Consider the following 18108-nt stretch of genomic DNA (forward strand, 5'->3'; position numbering starts at 1 on the left):
TTAGCCTGTTTCCTGTAGTCCAAGAACTGCAAAGATTTTCTATTTGTTAGGAAGGTCAGTTCAGTTCAGTTCAGTTCAGTCGCTCAGTCATGTCCGACTCTTTGTGACCCCATGAATCATAGCACTCCAGGCCTCCCTGTCCATCACCAACTCCCGGAGTTCACCCAAACTCATGTCCATCGAGTCGGTGAGGCCATCCAGACATCTCATCCTCTGTTGTCCTCTTCTCCTCCTGCCCTCAATCCCTCCCAGCATCAGAGTCTTTTCCAATGAGTCAACTCTTCATGTAAGCTGGCTAAAGTACTGGAGTTTTCAGCCTCAGCATCAGTCCTTCCAATGAACACCCAGGACTGATCTCTTTTAGGATGGACTAGTTGGATCTCCTTGCAGTCCAAGGGACTCTCAAGAGTCTTCTCCAACACCACAGTTCAAAAGCACCAATTCTTCAGTGCTCAGTTTTCTTTACAGTCCAACTCTCACATCCATACATGACCACTGGAAAAACCATAGCCTTGACTAGACAGACCTTTGTTGGCAAAGTAATATCTCTGCTTTTCAATATGCTGTCTAGGTTGGCCATAACTTTCCTTCCAAGGAGTAAGCGTCTTTTAATTTAATGGCTGGAATCACCGATATTTCTCAGCAAAATAAACCTCTTTTCCCCACCCGAGTAGGGGCAGGGTGTGCCGCCGCTGGAGACCACTAGGTGGCGGCAGAGTGCCTCTGACCATCTTTGCGGGGTGCGTGTGAGATTGGGGGGCGGGGTGAGGACATAAACCCAAGTCCAGGTCCCCAAGGAAAGTGAGCTGAATTTATGGGCTTGGGGCGGGAGGGGGGCGCAGTCATCTGTGGAGGCACTTGAGATCTGAACTTTGGCCAAAGAGAAGAGGGAGCTGGCTGACCCAGGATTTGCCAAGCCACAGCTCAGAACCACAGAGAGCTGGACAGAGAAGTGGGGAGGGAGTGCTTGAAAATCGTAGCGCACTTGTTAACCTCCTGGGTAGGAAGCTGACCTCATCCAGGCAGCCCTGCCCGCAAAGCTTGGCACAAAGAAGACTCTTGGACTTTTGGCCAGTTCCTGAATTAAGGACTCAGGAGGTGAGAGAGTCTTGCGGCCACTTGGTCCAGCAGCACCCCACTCTCTCCCTTGCGTAGGCTTGAACCCATGGCAGCCCTTCAGAGGTGTGTGGACAATGCCCCAAGTTCCCCAAGCAGCGGGTCAATGGTGTGTGTTGGTCATTGTGTTCCCAGACGGAGGTGGATGGCTTGTCAAGTGGGGTAACAGCTCCTGGGTTGGGTTCTTGCCACCGCACCCTGCTGTCTTTCCCAGAGCTGGCATTTTCCAGGATGCAAGCTATCTGAGATTCTGGAGCAAGCCATGTCAGACTCCTGTGACCCCAGCTGCACACTGCCCTCCACCCCCAGGTGCTGGGGCTACGCTTTAGCTCTGATTGCAGCACCGAAGCTGTTCCAGCGGGAGCTTCAGTTTCTCCAGTTCCCCCAAGGGCTGAGAGGGTCACCTCTCACCTCCAGCCTGAGAGGCCCCGAGACCACAGCGTGCCGTGCGCTTGCACTTCTGAGCGTGTGTGCTCTGCGTGCCTCCTGTGATTGTGTGCAGGAACGACGGGGCTTGACGGTGCTCCTCCTGCTGCTCTGATTCTCCCTGTGAGAGTGAGAAAGACACACGCGTGTGTCCCTGTGGGCGTTGGACTGACGGTTCTCCTGAGAGGATGGTTGTCCCTTTGAACAAGTTCTTCACGTGTAAGCTCATTTCCCTCGTCTGCTTTCTCCTCTCCCTTGACATGTTCAGCTTTTCAGGATGGTCGAGGACTAAGAGCTCGTTGTGGAGTCAGAACTAACTTATAAGGCTGCAGATTCCATATAGATGAATGCCCTGAGTGCCCTCATGTGCTGAGCCCCCAGTATAGTCCTGGCACTTAGCGGGCACGTGATGAACTGTGTGCAGGGTGGAACGGGTGTGTGCAGGGTGGAACGGGTGTGGAAACTGCCCACATTTAGATGATTGATCGCTTTTCTAATGTCCACACATCGAAATAATAATAGATACGAATGGTGTAGTAAGCATTATGTTATAGATTTTACATGTTATTTTTAATATTTTAGTATAACACTCCTGCAATAAAATAACAGTTTTCCCATTTGGAAGCTTAGGAAACTAAGGCTCAAAGATAACACTCAGAGTTCAGGCAGTGGTGGGGCCGCAGTTAGTACCAAAGCCTAGACAGATGGAAAAGTCTGACTTTCCCCACTGTTTGTTAACAGAGGGGGAAAAAAAATTGAAGGAATTGTCATCTAAAACTACTAGACGAGTTAACATTTGTAAAGTGCTCAGAGTGGCATATGTACATAGTAAATGCCTTATAAGTGTTTGTGAAATCAATACAAATAAAACCCAGGGCAATGCCAGAAGTTGTGGCTTTCTCTGACAGAAATTTAATCATCTGGAGTGAATACAGTAAAGAAAAGTGGGGCCACTGGATGGTCTGCTGATGAAACCACCACCAGAGTCCAGCAACAGAGTTATCTCAAGGCCTGGGCGGGGGGGTGGGGAGGGGCGGATCTCAGACTGCGCAGTCCCGGGCTTTAAACTTATACCCCAGGTGTCCTTAGAAGACCTAGTAGTGAGATTCAGGGGTCCGTGCGCCCCTTGGAACGCTGTGCACACTGTTGTGGTTTGAGCACTGTTTGGGTGCAGGGCCGAGGTTTTCATGCCTCAGAGAGCTCTGCAGGCCAGAAGGTTCAGTGGTCTGGTCAAGTGAGCCTAAGGCTGGAGTTGAGGTGGGGTGGAGCCGGGGAGGCCCAGCGCCCCAGACTTCATTAAGGCCTCAACTTCAACCCCTTTCTTTGGGCACCTGAGGGATGAAAATGCCCATGCAGTAGGATATGCAGCCATCTGGTCTGGCCACTCACAGAGAAACAGGCTCTTCTGTGATCTTCCACCTCCTCCAGGGACACTGACTGTCCACAGCCTGTGAGCACCTGTTCAGATAGCGTGGGGGTCTCCACAGTCCCCATACCCTAGACACTGCCTCTCCCCCATCGTGCATCCTCCCAGCTACACCAGCCCGGCAGCCACGCTGTAGATTGCCAGGGTGGGAGAAGCCAGACCCCCCAGGAGCAAACACAGCCCCTGCCGTCCTGGCAGTGCACAGCTCTGCTCTGCCTTTCAGAACAGGGCTGTTTCGGTGCCAGGCTTGGGAACACTGCCTGATGGAGCAGTGACCTGGAGCCGCCTCCTTCTGGGCCACTCACGCGGCCTGACCTCGTATGCAGGTCCCATCAGAAACTTGCCAGAGTTCATTCTCACATTCTAAAAGTCATTCTCTCAAACTTTTATACCTAAGTATATAAAGCAGAAGCAGTAAGGGCACTCACCTCCCCTCCCGCTCCAGGGTTTCTCTGAGCTCTCAGGAGTGACTGGTGGACCCTCACAGTAGGACACGCGCCTGCCTGCCAGGAGATGCCATCTGCTTGTTGGTATTTACAGACTTTGGCAGCCCAAGCCAGCCTCCTGGAGCTGTCCCCTCGCTGTCACTGCACCAAGATAGGAAAGTGAGATACGCCTGCCCTCTGGTGGTATTCCTGGGGATAACACCACCATGAAAACCCACTCCAGGGCTTTGATGGACAGGACTGGATGCTCAAGAGATGGAGGAAAGTATCTTCTCTAATTAAAGAGTCAATGCTGATTTCCCTTTTGGCCCATGCAACTCCTTGAGTCATTATTTAATCACTCAGAGACATTATGAAGCTAGAAAGATTCTATTTTTCTGCTAAGACAGAGTCTCCTAGAAATGTCTGAATCATTTGAGTCTCAGAGGACATTTTATCAGCAGCTTGGGATTTCCAAACACTGGGGCAGCCAGGAAGTGTGCTGCTTCAGCCCAGCCTCCATCGTGGAGACTTGGGGCCCACGGTCCTGCTCTTCAGGGAGCTGGAAGCCCAGAGCCTGCTTGGAACTCTGGCTTCAGCCTTAGGTCTGGGCTAAGGAAGCCCTCGATGCCCCTGAACACACACACACTCAGTCTCAGTGAGAATCAGCGCTCCTTCTTGCTCCCCGGGGGGCCTGCCTGCTTCACCATTTCCTCGGTACTGGGTCCTGCGCCCAGCCCCGGGGACCTGCTTGCCTTCACTGCCTCATCTCTTCTGCACCCAGTCTCCCCGGACCATGCCCTGACCACATCCTGAGCTGCCCAGTGCCTCTTGCTAAAGCCACCGCAGAGGTTGTCACTCGGATCACCCAGGATCTCATTGGAATGCAGACACTCATTCCATGGGTATGGGGAGGCCCATGAATCTGCGTTTCTAACAAGCCCCAGGTGATACTGCTGCTGCTGGTTCCCAGAGTCCACTGGGCATCAGAGACCAAAGACAGTGGTTCTCAAGTTCAACTGCACTTAGTGAAAGTGTTAGTTGCTCAATTGTGTCTCACTCTTTGTAACCCCATGGACTGTAGCCCACCAGGCTCCTCTGTCCATGGGATCCTTCAGGCAAGAATACTGGAGTGGGTTGCCATTGCCTTCTCCAGGGGATCTTCCAAGGAGATCAAAAATTACTGAGGCCTGAGTCCCACCCTAGAGGCTGTGTTTTGAATGATATGGTGTGTGGCCCAGGCACCAGGGTGTTTTTAAGCTCTCTTAGTGGTCCTCGGACCAGCCAAGGTTGAGAACCATCTAGCTGGATGTGGACTGCAGCGTCCCTGCCCCAGGCAGCCACTCCTCAGCAGCTACTGGATCCCTGGATGCTGTGCTTTCCTTGATGGGTGGTCTCCCTCCACCTGCTGCAGCTGAGTCCACCCCCACGTGTATTGCTCTGGGGTTCACATAGAGCGTGTGTGAATCACATTTCTTGAACTTGTGCAAACAGAGGGGTCGCAGGAAGTCACTTCCAGATGGACGTGGTTGAGGGACGGTAGCTGAAGGCAGAGCAGGGCCCGGGGACCCCTGGGCTGGTGCGGGAGTGGAAACGCAGGACTGAGGCAGTCTTGGGCTCTGTTTGCAACTGCCCTGGGTTTTGAGGGGCTTCCCAAGGCGGCTCAGAAGGTAAAGAATCCACCTGCAATGCAGGAGACCCGGGTTCAATCCCTGGGTTGGGAAGATCCCCTGGAGAAGGGAATGGCAATCCACTCCAGTATTCTTGCCTGGAGAATTTCTTGGACAGAGGAGCCTGCTGGGCTATACAGTCCATGGGGTCGCAGAGTCGGACATAACCGAGTGACTAACACGTTCACTTGGGGTTCTTTAGGAACTGCATCGGTTGCCCCAGGGCTGTGGGAACGCCTGCAGCACCCACCCCGGGTGGCTTAGGTAAACTGCCCCCACCCTAAAGGGGGAGCCCCACCTCCCCCACCCCCAGCCCAGCTCCCGGATCCTGCCCTTCTGGTGTTTACTCTGTCAGAGATTCCTTGGGAGTCCGATAGAATTTTACCACAAACAGTGCCTGTTTCCAGTACACCGCCACCGCACCCTCAGATATGCACAGCCTCACTCCCTCCGGCTCTTGCTCACAATGGCAGTTTCTGGGCGAGGCCTACCCTGACCGCCTAGTTTGAAATGCCACCCTTCATGCCCCTCTTTTCCTCCACAGAACCCACCGCCTTGTCGCACACTATCTCATTTCCTAACCTGTTTTAATGAATTAATTCCATTTATCTACGTTTCAGCTGCACTGGGTCTTCACCGCCGCACACTGGCTTTCTCTCGTGGTGGCGAGCAGGAGCTAGTCTCTAGTTCTGGTGCCTGGGCTTGTCACTGCGGAGGCTTCTCTTGTTGCCGAGCGCGGGCTCTGGGGCACAGGCTCAGTAGTTGTGGTGCAGGGGTTTAGTTGCTCTGCGGCACGTGGGATCCTCCCGGGTCAGGGATCGAACCCATGTCCCCTGCATTGGCAGGTGGATTCTTAACCACTGGACCACTGGGGAAATTCCTAATTTCCTCATTCGTGACACTTATGGTCTGACTCTCACCCACTGGAAGGGCAGCCCTAGAGCCGCTGCCTGTCTGGGTCACAGTGCCTGCCTAGGGTAGGACACCTAGGGTGTCCGGCATGCACTTGACTTCTAGACCTTCCCTAGCCTGGTTCCTGAGTCCTGCCCCCTAAGGGATGCCATGGTGTCAGGGCCAAGCCCGCCTTGCCAGCTTCAAACTACATGTCCCCACTGAGTACTGACCACTTCCCAGTAACCTAACCCTGGTCCGCTTAGGAAGTTTTCCCAACCGCCCAAGAAAATAAAAAGCAACATCTTAACATTTGAAGTGGCAACATAAGATGACTTTTCCCTCCCAGGGAGGCAGCTCAAGCTTGGAGTCCCCTTTTTAGAGGTAAAGACTGCTACTTGAAGTACCAGAGCTACTTCTCAGGGTGGAAGGCTCGGGCTCTGAGGGGTACACCCCATGCTTCGGGGATGCGCAGGCACAGAGGAGAACCAGGTGCCCCCTGCTCGTGTTGGGCGTACAGGCGTGTCTTCCTCTGGTGCCCAGCATGGCAGCAGCTCTGGCAAATGGCCTTGGCAGCTGCCCTTTTTTATTCATCACATGGAAAGCACTTGCCTCAGATTTCAGGTGACAGTGAAATGGCATCGGTTTAGGGGCCGCAGACGATTGGACTGGGTTTCAGGGAGGATGTGGAATTGGAGCTGGGTCTCCTCTGGGACCGGGCCGTGAAAGTGCTTGTGGCTTTGGGGAGGAGTGAACAGGAGGGCAGAGGGCGGCAGGAAGCTTCCAGAGGACGTGCTGAGGCAGCTGGCGCTGGGCGAGAACCAGGGTGAGAGGTGCAAAAAGATGAAAACAGGGCCCCTGGAAGGGGGCTGGTGAGAAAAGAAGGCATGACCCCCTCAGCACGGACCAGGAGGAGAGGACGCCAGTCGGTGATGAGGGCCAAGGCTGCCTTAGAATTCAAAGGGTCCAACTTCCCTGGTGGTCCAGTGGCTGAGACTCTGAGCTCCTGATGCAGCGTGCCCTAGTTCGATCCCTGGTCAGGGAACTAGCTCCAACATCCTACAATGAAGAGTTCACATAGCACAAATAAGGATTCTACACGCCTCAACTAAGACCTGGTGCAGCAAAATAAATAATTTTTTTTAATCCAAAGGGATCTTTCATACACACAAAAGCATGCACAGCTGATAGCCCCTGTGGGCAGAGCCTTTAGGCTTCTCTGGGCCTCGGCCAGGTGGGACATGGCTGTCCCTCTGAGCTGGCCACCCTAGTGCTTATTTCCTGGTTTCCCGGACAGACGCACAGTCCTCCCAGCAGTGTCCCTCTCCTGGTCTTTCCATCCCTGATGCGGGCTTCTCACCTGTTTCCCAGAGTTCCCATGCATCCCTCTGACTTATCCCAGCCACCCTCATCAGACCCACCTCAAGCCCCCTCTGCTCTGAATTTAGGGCTCTCAGATTTAGCAGATAAGGTTACAGGGCACCCAGTTAAATTTGAATTTCAGATAAACAATGAGTTGTGTTTTTTTTTTTTTTTAGCCTAAGCGTGCAATGATTGGGCATGCCTGCTTGCTCGGTTGCTTCAGTTGTGTCCGAGTCTACGACCCCATGGACTGTAGCCCACCAGGCTCCTCTGTCCATGGTATTCTCCAGGCAAGAGTACTGGAGTGGGTAGCCATGCCCTCCCCCAGGGGGACTTCCCAACCCAGGGACTGAATGTGCTTCTGTTATGTCTCCTGTTTTAGGCAGGTGGTTCTTTACCACTAGCACCGCTGGCCAGATTCTTTTACTCACTGAGCCACCTGGGAAGCCCAGTGCAGTGATTGGGGACACACGCATAGCAGAAGATTGTTGATTGCTTATCCAAGGTTTACCTGTTTGTCCTGTACTTTCTCTGGCAACCCTCCTGAGGTCTGCGTGGTGTTGGTTTGAGGTTTATCCTGCAGCCTATTAGTCATGGGCCGCCAATTGCTTCTCGACCTTTCTGCTAAGATCCAGGGTCGTGGGCAGCCCTGGTGAACCTTCAGGAAGGTGGAGCGAGGTGGTTCGGCAGAGGACTTTGAAACCCACCTTCAGTCTGGCCTCCACTCACTCTTGTCCCCAGTGAGAACCCTCCCTTCTACCTGGCAGCTCTCCTCACCCCTCACCCCAGCCACACTCTTGGCCGTGGGCTGGGGGGTCACAGCAGTCACCCTCTGCCGGTCCACGGTGCCTCCCATCCTTCCCCATCACCTGATGGAATTCCCCTTCCTCTTCCTGGGACCAGCTTCTGAGGCTGGGGATTGAACCCCCAGTTTCTTCCCCTGGAGCCAAGGAAACCGTTCATTCCCATAGGTTTTGGAAAACATCCAAGAAAGATTTGAATAAGCCGGGTTTCCTTGAAGAGCCACGAGCTTTGCCCCACCTTCCCACAGCTGGGGCCTCCTTCGAGCCTTCCCTATCTGTATTGTGAGGAAGAAATCTCCTTTTGGAAGCACCCACAGTATTCTTTTGGGGAGAAGGAAGCTCGTCAAGGCAGGAGTCCCCCTCCAGCGACACCCTCAGGGTCTTTGAGGGAGGGTCCTGGCCATTGTGCAGCAGCCTCCAGCAGGCTGCTCCCGCAGGACAGGAAGAACAGGGGTGACGGCTGAATCTTTGGGCCATCAGATAATTTATCATCATCATTACCACCACCATCATCACCACCATCACCATCGTCATCAGCTGCATGTTTCCTTCCAGGTCACATGCATTTTCTCATTTAATTTTCAATGACCCTGGAGGTTAAGGAGTTTTACATCTGGGGAAGCAGAGGTCTAGAATGCCTTTGGCATGGCCCCAGGAGATGGAAGGTAAACCAGAAGCGAGAAGGCCCCAGCCATTGGTGCTCCAGAGCACCTAATTCCTCCTTGTTGAGGCAGGCAGGCGGGTCCAGCCTATAAATAACCTACCAAGGCAGTGAGTTTTGACCTCACCATCCCAAGACCGTCTTAGAGGCATCCCCTTATCACCAGAGTCTTGTGTTCCTGAAGGTGGTGGATCAAGTGTGCTAAGAGATCTACCAGCTCTGAGCTTCTCTGCCTTCCCTCCACATCCAGGCCTACTCAGGATAGATTTCGTCCCTGGTGGCTGCATGTCTAAGTCTGTTCACGATTGTGTAGTCAAGCGTTTCCCAAAAGGTGGTCCATGGACCACTAGTCCCTCCAGATGCTACATACAAAAGTGTGCCATGGGACAGTGTGCTTGGGAAACACTGATCCTGTAATTCCTTTTGGAGTCCATTGGTGTATGATAGCGTATTAATGGCACTAAAATGTCCTGCAAAAAAAAATCATCCATTTAACCTTGACGCAAGTTTTCCAAAACTTACCCAACCATGGAAACTTTTTATTGAGTAACAACCATTAATGTTCTGTGGAACTAATGTTTCTTACAGTCTGCTTTGAGAAGCAAAGATCTACTTCAAATCTTTTCTTATGTAACTGGAAAAAAAAAAAAAGAAAATTCGCTTATTAATTCACTGAGCACTTGTTAGAGGTGGTTTGAGGGTCTCCTAAATGTAGAATGTGTGCTCCATTCTGACACTGCACAGAAGTATAATAATAAAGTGAAAGTGTGAAAGTGCTAGTCACTCAGTTGTGTCCAACTCTTTGGACCCCATGGACTGTAGCCCGCCAGGCTCCTCTGTTCATGGGGATTCTCCGGGCAAGAATACTGGAGTAGGTTGCCAAGCCCTTCTCCAGGGGATCTTCCCCACCCAGGGATCAAACCCGGGTCTCCTGCATGGCAGGCAGATTCTTTACCACTGAGCCACCAGGGAAGCCCTATAGTAATAAGTGTAATAATAATAATAATAATTCATGCAGTACTTATCACATAGCCAGCCTCTGCACTGACCTTTGTGATCTTTACAACAAGGCTGTGAGATGTGGTTTTGTTCCCGCTTTAAAGATGAGGAGGAGACTGGAGCGCAGGGAGACGCTGTGAGCAGCCCGGGTCAGCCTGTAAACGAAGCTGCATCTCAGTGAGATGTTTCTGCCCAGCGCCCCAGTGAAGAAGGCGCAAGCCGGGCAGTGGGAGGTGGTGGGGGCAGGGCAGGGTCTGAGAGCAGGGCTGCGGCGGGCCCTCCCCCGCTCATGCTCCCTCCCCCACTCTTGTCCCGCAGGTCTACCTGGCTGAAGCCGTGCTGTGGGAAGAGGGCAGCCGTGTGGCAGGTATTTTTGCTCAGTGCGAGTGTCAACGGTTTCCTGGTAACCTGTGTAATATTGGTGGTGATTCTCCTGACTCTGGAACTTCTAATAGATATAAAGCTTCTCCAGTGTGAGTAGCAAGAGAGATACATATGCAAACACATTTGATGTTAATATTCCATGTGCATCCATCAGGGGTCCCCAACCACCAGTGAGATCTGCCCCCGGCCTGACGGCTGTCCCCACGCCCTCAGCCCCCAGCCCCATAGCTCATGGGGGTGACCACGGGGAAGAAAGCATCTGGCAGCCTCTCTCTCTGTCACCCCAGCATCGGTTTGCTCCCCCCATCCACCCGGTGTGGCCTCTTCACTCCCCCTCCCCAGCATGCCATGATCAGCCACTGATAAGATCCAAAACGTTGGGGACCCCTGTGTGCACCTTTTTTTTTTTTCAATTGTTCCCATTTGGAATCTTCCAGATTGGGATTTTCCGTAGCTTAGAGTTCCCACGTGTGGAGGCGTCTCACTTGGTAGTAACCTGTAATGACAGCAGCCCAGCGATGCTAGGATTCCTTGTATTTTTAACCAGTTGTAAGTTGGCAGGGTTACGTGTCTATAACGTGATCATTTTGAAAGCACTTCTCCGTGCATCTGATCCTAGTAGCAACCCTGGGAGACAGGCAAGACGGCTGTTACCCCTTTCTATGGATATGGGAATGAAGCTTGGGCAAAGTTAGACTTCCCCTTGGTGAGAGGTATTGGAGCTGGGATGTCGAGTCGGCACGCCAGTTTTCTTCCTCACCCTGGTCCTGTTGGTGTCTGTCCTACTTTCATGGGAGCCTGATGCACGTGGTGGCTGCTGGCCTGCTGGCCTCTTCTGTCCTTCCAGGTGCCCTTGGCAGCACAGCCATCAGAGCAGAGGGTCCTCTTCCTGCCCCCAGCCCCTTGTAGATCCCTTTTGGTGTACCAGCACAAAGGGCCAAGGGCCTTGACTCTTGGCTTTGGGTGAGTGAGTGCTCTTTGGATCCCCAGAGGTCCCCTAGTCAGAGGATGGTTCATTCAAATGCAAATAAAAAAAGAAATGAACTTGTTGGCCCTCTGAGAGATTTCCTTCCCATCCATTGGCAAAATCCAGAACTATTGATCCGGCCACCCCCAGACCTGTTCTGTCATCTTAGACTTGTTTTCTCAGTTGCCCCCAGGTCCTTTACTGGAGTTTCTGCACTCAGGGTCCATCAAAGCTCCTGCCAGCCTGTTAGCCTTCCCTCCTCTCCAAGAGGGCGGTGGAGAGTACAGAGTTGCTTTTGTCTGATGAGGCTCGTTGGCTTTGTACAGCTGGTGGCCCCTTGGTTCTAATCACCGTATCTTCCAGCAGAAAGTAACCAGCGCTGATTTTACACTCAGCCTGTGTTCAATTATACTGTGTTGTCTATTTTCCCTCCCACTCATCCCTCCATCTGCTTTTTATGAGGTCTGACCATAACAGAGTCTTTCTTTCCCTGTTGTGGGTTATACCCAGGGCCCTTGGCCGCTCAGGCATTGGGTAGGACCGAGAACACGGCCGACACTGGAATTTTGCTTAAAATTATGTATCCAGGAGATTGATTTTGGTGGGAGATCCAATAGCAGCTCATAAAAGGCATCTTAAATTCCATAAAATGCACAATCAGAGATTTATTGCTCTTCTAAAGCGAACCGTAAAAAAAGGCCCAGGAATTCATTTGAGAAATAATGGGGAGAGATTTTATGTTTCCAGAATCATCTGGAGGTCCCTTCAGAATCACGCAGGCCTCAGCCTCCCAGTTCCCACTCATCTTCATGTGACCCACAGTGGGGCAGACCTTGCCTTCTGAGGCTCATATTGGCCTCAAGCAAGGGGCCCCAAAGACTCCCACCTGGAACCCGGCATTGCAGCTTTCTGACCCTGGACATGGTCCAGGACTTTGTTTCCACCTGCCCGCTAGGGCAGGCCATCTCAGAGTTTTGGGGATGCTGTGGGTTCCTCTCTTTGGCCAGCCTGCCCTACTGATGGCTCAGGGCATTTTTCCTGGGCTCCCAGGGGAGCTGAGCTACGTGCTGAGCAGGCCTGGCCAGAGCACAGTAGGGAAGCGTGCTCCCAGCAGCATTCCTGCGCCTTGTTTCAGCCCTGCCACGCTGCCTGAGGTCACCCACTACTACCACTGTCTCTTTTGGGCTGGCCCTCTGAGCGGCATCCCCTTCTGCCCTCTCTCTATCAAAGCCCACCTGCCCTTGTCCTGGGCCCCAGCACCCTACTGTTAGCCTCAGGGCTCCTATACTGTGAGCCCAGAGGTGGTGCCTTAGTGCCAAGGACTGTCTGGTGGAAGGTGGGGTGGGAGTTTCAGTGGCTGCTGGCGCTCCCTGCTCACACTCTGGAGGCGGGAAGTTGTGCCGCTTTCAGGAGGCTGACATCCCCTCCCCACCCCCAGCTCCCTCTGCCAGTCCCAGCTCCAGTCTTCTCCCCAGAATACTCTGGCTAACATCTCAGCCACTCAGGATTTTCAGAATGAGAAGTCAAAGAAAGCTTGCCTTAAATCCCACTCACAGTGCACAGTGCTTTGGGGGTCAGTTATGGTGGGGATTTCTGAACGCTCATCTAGATCTGACCAAAGCTGCCTCCCCTGGTCCGAGAGCCCTGGATGTCTCTGTAAGCCCCCTCTGGAAGGCTCCTTTCTGGGCACAAAGCCCACAGCAGCTGGTGGGACCGAGCTGGAACTCCGAGAGGCAGCCTGTGGGGAGATGGAGGCAGCCTCTCGGATAGAAGGGAAAACAGCATCACAGACCCACCCACCTCCCTCCACCTCCACTGCAGACAGCCCTTAAAGCTCCCTCACCTTCTCTGGCCCGACTGCTTCCCAATCCAGATGCTCACTCTCTGGGCTCCTGGAGGCCCGCCTCCATGCCACGAAGCCCGCTTTGCTGATGGGCCTCATCCTTACTCCTAAAATTGACCCCCGTTACTGTGCTTGCAGTTTCCAGTGCGTTCCAGTTTGCCGGCGTGATACACTGGATCAGCCTGGTCATCCTCTCGGTGTTCTTCTCGGAGGTGCGTTGAGACTTGGGCCCTGTGACCATCTCTTTAGGTCAACTCCTGTCCCAGGGAGACAAAGCTTTAGTCTCTTGACCCTCGAGGCTGCAAAGAGGGAGACGCAATACAGGGAGTGAAGTTGTGTGCTGGGCCTCGACAGGTGGCCCGGACGGTGAGCAGACGTCGTCCAGGTAAGGGGTGGATGGTGACTTCTGGAAGGTGAGGCTGAGTGGGAGGTAGTTGAGAGAGAGCAGATGGTTCATGCAGCTGGTGAGGAGCAGGCAGAGGCCGGGTGGGGCCTGGAGGGGGGAGACTGTGGGTGTGGTCCTGGGGGGACAGGGGGCCAAGGCCCAGGAGGCAGAGAGGCGGAGTCATGGGCCAGGCAGTGGACTTGACCCAGGTTTTCAGGGGGGACAGGGTCTGGCTCGACTGAGCTGTGACCCTTCTGTGGGAGCAAAGGGGCATGTGTCTGGGGTCAGGGAGCACAGATGCCCTTTGCCATTGCTAGAGTCAGCTGATAAATCCCAGCCCATATCTCTGTGTGTGAGATAAGAGGGAAAAATCACCTGGAAGCCCAAGGGCCCTGGGTTTTGATGGGAGCTGATAGCCTTGAGTGCATCTGAAATGCATGGGAACCAGGATCTCGGCCCAGTTTCTCTGCCTTGACGGAAGGGTGAGTGGCCAGTCCTCTGAGCGACTCCTGGCCTGTCACAGTGACCCCTGCCTGCATTTCGGGGCATCGACTTGGGGCTGTTCCCGGCAGGGTCTGCAGGGGAGGCTGAGAAGACTGGGCTTCGTCCTGTGGGCGGCGGGTCTTTATAGAACTAGAGAGTTTTGTGTGGCAGCCCTGTTCTTCCTAACGGAAGATGGGCCTGAGTCAGCTGGCCGCTGGCCTTCTCCGTGTGCCCTCACCCCGCACTGCCGCAGGTCCAGATTACCCCAGGGCAGAGTCCCACTGGGGCCTCTCAACGTGGTCAGGAGGCGTGGGGAGGAAGTCAGAAAGGAATACAGTGCAGAGCCTGTTGGGGAGGTGTGTAGGCTTGTGCACACACACACACACGCACACACATACACACACAGCTCACACCAGCTCAGAAGCAGAGGGGACTCTGAGTCCCAGAGCACAGCAGGGCCTCAAAGGGAGGAAGCGTGCTCTGGGAGAGCAGTGAGGTGGGTGGAGGGATGGAAGTAGAGAGTGTTTTGTGATGTGATCAGGGAACCCGGGGAGTCAGGCACCCGGGATCCTCTTGTGCCCAGGGCTCTCGGTGGGCCAGCTCTGACACTGGCTAGTGGCATGCACTCTTTCTCACAGACACAGGGGAGGCCCAGGCCCCATATGCCTGGAGTCCAGAATCCTTAGCCTGGGCGTGGTGTGTGCTGGGCTGGGCAGCAGGCATTCCACACCCGGAACATTCTCTTCCCGGGCCTCGGCTCCTGCAGCCCACGAAGTTGGCCTGCGAGCCTGGGCTCAGACTGAGGGGGCAGACCCAACACTCCCCCTCCTGGGAGGTGTCCCCACCAGCTCACCAAGGTCATCGCCCCAGAGATGCTTCGGCCCCCAGATAGTGCCTGCTCCCCAGCCTGCTGCCCCTCGGAGGGTCCTTGTCTCCGGCTGGGGGGCCCCCTTGTCTCAGCTCACCGGGGCTCCCTCCCACACATACACGGGCTGTGGCCAGATGTCTGCTTGATGCAAAAGCCTTGGAAAATGTGCCATGTGTCTGTGGCTGCCAACAAAAATGTTTAATCAGTTGCTGCGGTTCTTCCATCTATCCCTCCGCTTTGGTTTTATTGGGTTCACAGAATTTATTACCCAGCGTTAATTTGGCATTCCCTTCCTGTCACTGCTAGAGACGAGCCACCTGAAACAGACAAGCCCCTGTGTAGAGGCATCGTGGTTTCAGACCCTCACCCGCCCCCCGCCCCCCGCCCTGTCTCCACACCATGGAAGGGGGCTGGGCTTCCCACAGGCTCAGCAGGGAGAGCTGGGGGCTGGGGGAGAATGACTGTGACCTTGGACCTTGGCAGAGATGGGGAGGGTGGGGCTGTAAGGTGGGTGTAAGAGAGGGTAACAGGGGAGTAACGGGGGGTGGGGGTAACAGAGGAATAATAGAGGGATAAAGGAAAGTAACAGGGGAGACCTGCCTTCCCCAGCACAGCCAGCCCCTCATGAGGGGCAGCCCAGCTCGAGAGCCTGGGTGTCCCCGGAGCTCCTAGCATCTGAAGAGGTTAGAGCCGTCCCACAGAGCAGGGGGCCCAGCCCCAGGCTGTGGACCAGTGCTGACCCGGGCAAGGCCTGTTAGGAACCAGGCTGCACAGCAGGGGATGAGCAGAGGGCAAGGGAGCGAAGCTTCATCTGTGTTCCCATCCCTCCCTGTGGCTCGGGCTCGCATTAATTACCACGCGTCCCCCCTGCCCATCTGAGGAAAAGTTTTCTTCCACAAAACCAGTCCCTGGTGCCAAAAAGCTTGAGGACCGCTGCCATAGAGGCCCCCATCCCCTACTCCCCTTAGGGTTGGAAGTGTGTGAAGGTGTTTGTGCTTCTCACGATGACGGGCACCTCTAGCGGAAGTCGACTGTCCCTCCGCCATGGAGCGGGCTTGCAGATTTGCCTGCTGAAAATGCCAAAAGCGTCCCTTTAAAACCATGCAGATGAGGACCGCAGCCCAGGGTCACATAGCCAGTTTCCTCCAAAACGGGGCCCAAGGCTCCGGACTCTTGTCTGGTGTGTCGCTGCTGCAGGCCCACCCCCCTTGGCCCTGGTGCACGCAGGCGGGGAGCAGACTAAGAATCTGAGGGAAAGGTCTGGGCCAGCAACTGAGAAAGAAAAGGCCCAACCCTGTGAAACCTCTGACCACAGACCCAGCACCCCCCCTCGCCTAGGGAGAAGCCGATGCCGCCCCTTCAGGGCTGGCCCTTGTCCCTCTGGGGAGCGTCCAGGGCCATGGCCGCCAGCCAGGGGTGGGTGTGGAGTCCAGGAAGGTCCCACCCAAAGGGCTCCTGGGGCCAGGCAGCCGGTCACCTAGTCCTGAGCCACGTCCCACCCCACATCTCAGCTGAGCTTGAGGACAGTCCCCAAGTTGGGCAGGACATTTTGTGAGTTAGGAAACTCAGAAAACTGCCAGGCCTTCAGGAAGATGGGCGGCACGGATGCAGGCCTCTGGGTGGGTGTGCTAACGCCAGCCCGTCCTTGCCCGTCTCAGAGCAACAGGGGCTGCTCCAGGGAAGACGCCCCAGAGCACAGAGCTAAGTCTGAAGAGAAGTATGAGGCTGCTTTGGGCTTAGTGTGAAGACATCAATTTTTAAAATCAATTAATTAAATTTAATTGGAGAATTAGTTACTTCACAGTATTGTGATGGTTTTGCCATACATCCACATGGATCAGCCACAGGTATACATGTGTCCCCCCATCCTGAATCCCCCCTCCCCACTGCCTCCCCACCCTATCCCCCTGGGTTGTCCCAGAGCACTGGTTTGGGGTATCCTCCATGATGAAGCATCGTGCATTGAGCTTGCACTGGTAATCTCTTTTACATATGGTAATTCAGTTTGAGGAACTGACATCTATTCCAACAGGCCAAGCTCTTCAGCAGCAAGGCAGATACTTCTCAGTGTAGTGAGAGTAGGCGCCCCACATGCAGTCAGGCCAGGCAGGATCCCTGCAGGGGCACGAGGTGAGTGTGGATGCCTCGGCAGCTTCCTGGGCCGTGTCAGGCAGGGTCATCCCGCTTCCTCCTGCTTCCATGCGGCCCTGTAGCACTGAGACGGGACAGAGCCTTCCGAATCCAGTTGTGCAAACTGTGTTTCCAAACCGCCCTTGGCTGAGACCACGCCCAGTGGTCACTTGCAACTGGGGAAGCCAGCTGCTTCTCTTCCTGAGATTCCATGAGGCCTGGGGGCCCAGCCAGGCTGGGTCACCCTGCAGCAGGGCCTGAGTGCAGGTCATGGGGTGTTGGCCCTGTTCCGTAGCCAGGGTGGAGATGCAGAGAGGCCCAGCTTCTTTTCCTGGAAGAGGGGAAAGCTAGCCTACGGCTGACCTTGTAGATGGGAGCCTCAAGGCAGGGGCGGCAGCTGCTGCTTCTTCCTTCTGTTTATTATTATTAGGATTCTATTGAGGTGAAATTCACAAAACAGAGCCTTTTATTTTTATCAGTTGATTCTTGGCTGTGATGGGTCTTTGTTGCTGCACGGAGGCTTTCTCTAGTCATGGCAAGAGGGGGGCTACTCTTTATTGCGGCGTGCGGGCTACTCATTGAGGTGAGAGCATAGGCTCTAGAGTGTGCAGGCTTAGTAGCTGCGGCACAGGGGCTTAGCTTCTCAGAGGTATGTGGGATGACCCCGGACCAGGGATCGAACCTGTGTCCCCTGCATTGGCAGGCAGATTCTTAACCACTGCACTGTAGACTTCCCTGCCTACACTACAGGGAAGTCCCGACATAACAGCATTTTAAAGGTTCAGTGGCCTTTAGCACCCAGTGCTGTGCAACCATTGCCCCTTCCTAGTTCCAAAGCATTTTCATCTCCACAAAGGAGACGCTGTCCCCACTGAATGGCCACTCCCCCACTCCCCCTTTCCCCCAGCCCCTGCCAACCACACCAGTCTGCTTTCCGATTCTATGAACTTAACTATTCTGGATATTTCATAAAAGTGGAAATATTCAATATATGACTTTTTGTGTCTGGCTTTCTCGCGCAACATGCTTTCAGATTCATTCACATGGAGTGTGGTTCGGTGCCTGTGTCCTTTTCATGTCTCAGCCTCCTTCCCTTGTATGGATAGACCGTACTTGGTGTAGCCACACATCAGTTGATCACGGTTTCTTTTAACTTTGGCTGTTAGAGCAGAGAGAGCAGATCTTCCTCCTTTTGCTTTCTTTGGCCCTTCGGTGGATTGAAAAGAATGAGACTCACTCATATTGGGGAGGGCAGTCTGCTTTTACTCA

At 54.2% G+C, this 18108-nt stretch overlaps 1 protein-coding gene across 3 annotated transcripts in view; it reads left to right on the forward strand.

Moving 5' to 3' along the window:
• TMEM266 (transmembrane protein 266) overlaps positions 1 to 18108 on the forward strand; it is a 126877-nt gene that overhangs the window by 69609 nt on the left and 39160 nt on the right. For all 3 annotated transcript variants that reach the window (XM_052659665.1, XM_052659666.1, XM_052659667.1), the window contains exons 4-5: positions 10098 to 10252; positions 13112 to 13185. In XM_052659665.1, the coding sequence (XP_052515625.1) occupies positions 10098 to 10252; positions 13112 to 13185 (229 nt within the window). The remainder of the gene's footprint in view (positions 1 to 10097; positions 10253 to 13111; positions 13186 to 18108) is intronic.

This window comes from Budorcas taxicolor, chromosome 21 (assembly GCF_023091745.1).
Source record: "Budorcas taxicolor isolate Tak-1 chromosome 21, Takin1.1, whole genome shotgun sequence".
NCBI classification, from domain to species: Eukaryota; Metazoa; Chordata; class Mammalia; order Artiodactyla; family Bovidae; genus Budorcas; species Budorcas taxicolor.